A 765-nucleotide genomic window follows, 5' to 3' on the forward strand; every position below is an offset into this window, starting at 1 on the left:
TCCAGAACTTGACAGAGTTAGTAAAATTTATTCAAGACCCTTTATTTCTTTTCTTTTTTTTGTGTTGGTTATTTTTTGAAGGCATTTTTATGTAAAGAGAATATTTTTTTAATCAAAAATAGAGAGACTCGAACTCGCAACCTCTTAAGTGAATATGGAGAGACTATCTCATTTGAGTTATAACTCATTAGTATGTAAAGACGATATTACAAATTATAAAATAGTTCACTTAAATATATACAGTTAAAATATTAAACCATTTAAAATCTCTTAATATTAACATCACAAACAGATATTTTCATAAGAAATCACATTTTGCTATTTCCTAGCTGCATTACCTAGCATAACTTATCCTACTAGCTAGGTTAGACCAAACATTGTTGAAGTTTAATTTAGTACTATTATTGTATTAATCTTTCATGCATATAGAACCCAAACATAAAAAAAGATAGATAATAATGAGAAAGGGCATTATTGAAAAATTAAAAAAAAAAGGAAAAATAATAATAATACCTTATCAGAGCGCCTATCTCGAATCTCAGGAACAAGTTGGCGCAACTTTGAAACAAGTTCGATGATTTGGTCATCGGAGATTCTATTAGACCCTGATTGTTGCCTTGACCTTCTGCTAGACATAATGTTCAATATATATTTTTATATGCGTCCCTAAGAAAAAAAAACTATATATTATTTTTGGGTTAATATTGAAGCTAGTAAATTATATATAATATAGGTTTTGTGTGATGATGCTTCAGTTTCAGGGTT

At 28.0% G+C, this 765-nt stretch overlaps 1 protein-coding gene across 1 annotated transcript in view; it reads right to left on the minus strand.

Annotated features, from left to right (window-relative positions):
- Window positions 1-759, minus strand: part of LOC107471257 (transcription factor PRE6) — a 2319-nt gene extending 1560 nt beyond the window's left edge. The window contains exon 1 of the mRNA XM_016090710.3: window positions 514-759. Within this exon, the coding sequence (XP_015946196.1) occupies window positions 514-636 (123 nt within the window). The 5' untranslated portion in view covers window positions 637-759. The remainder of the gene's footprint in view (window positions 1-513) is intronic.
- Window positions 760-765: the final 6 nt, after the last annotated feature.

This window comes from Arachis duranensis, chromosome 10, assembly GCF_000817695.3.
Source record: "Arachis duranensis cultivar V14167 chromosome 10, aradu.V14167.gnm2.J7QH, whole genome shotgun sequence".
NCBI lineage: Eukaryota > Viridiplantae > Streptophyta > Magnoliopsida > Fabales > Fabaceae > Arachis > Arachis duranensis.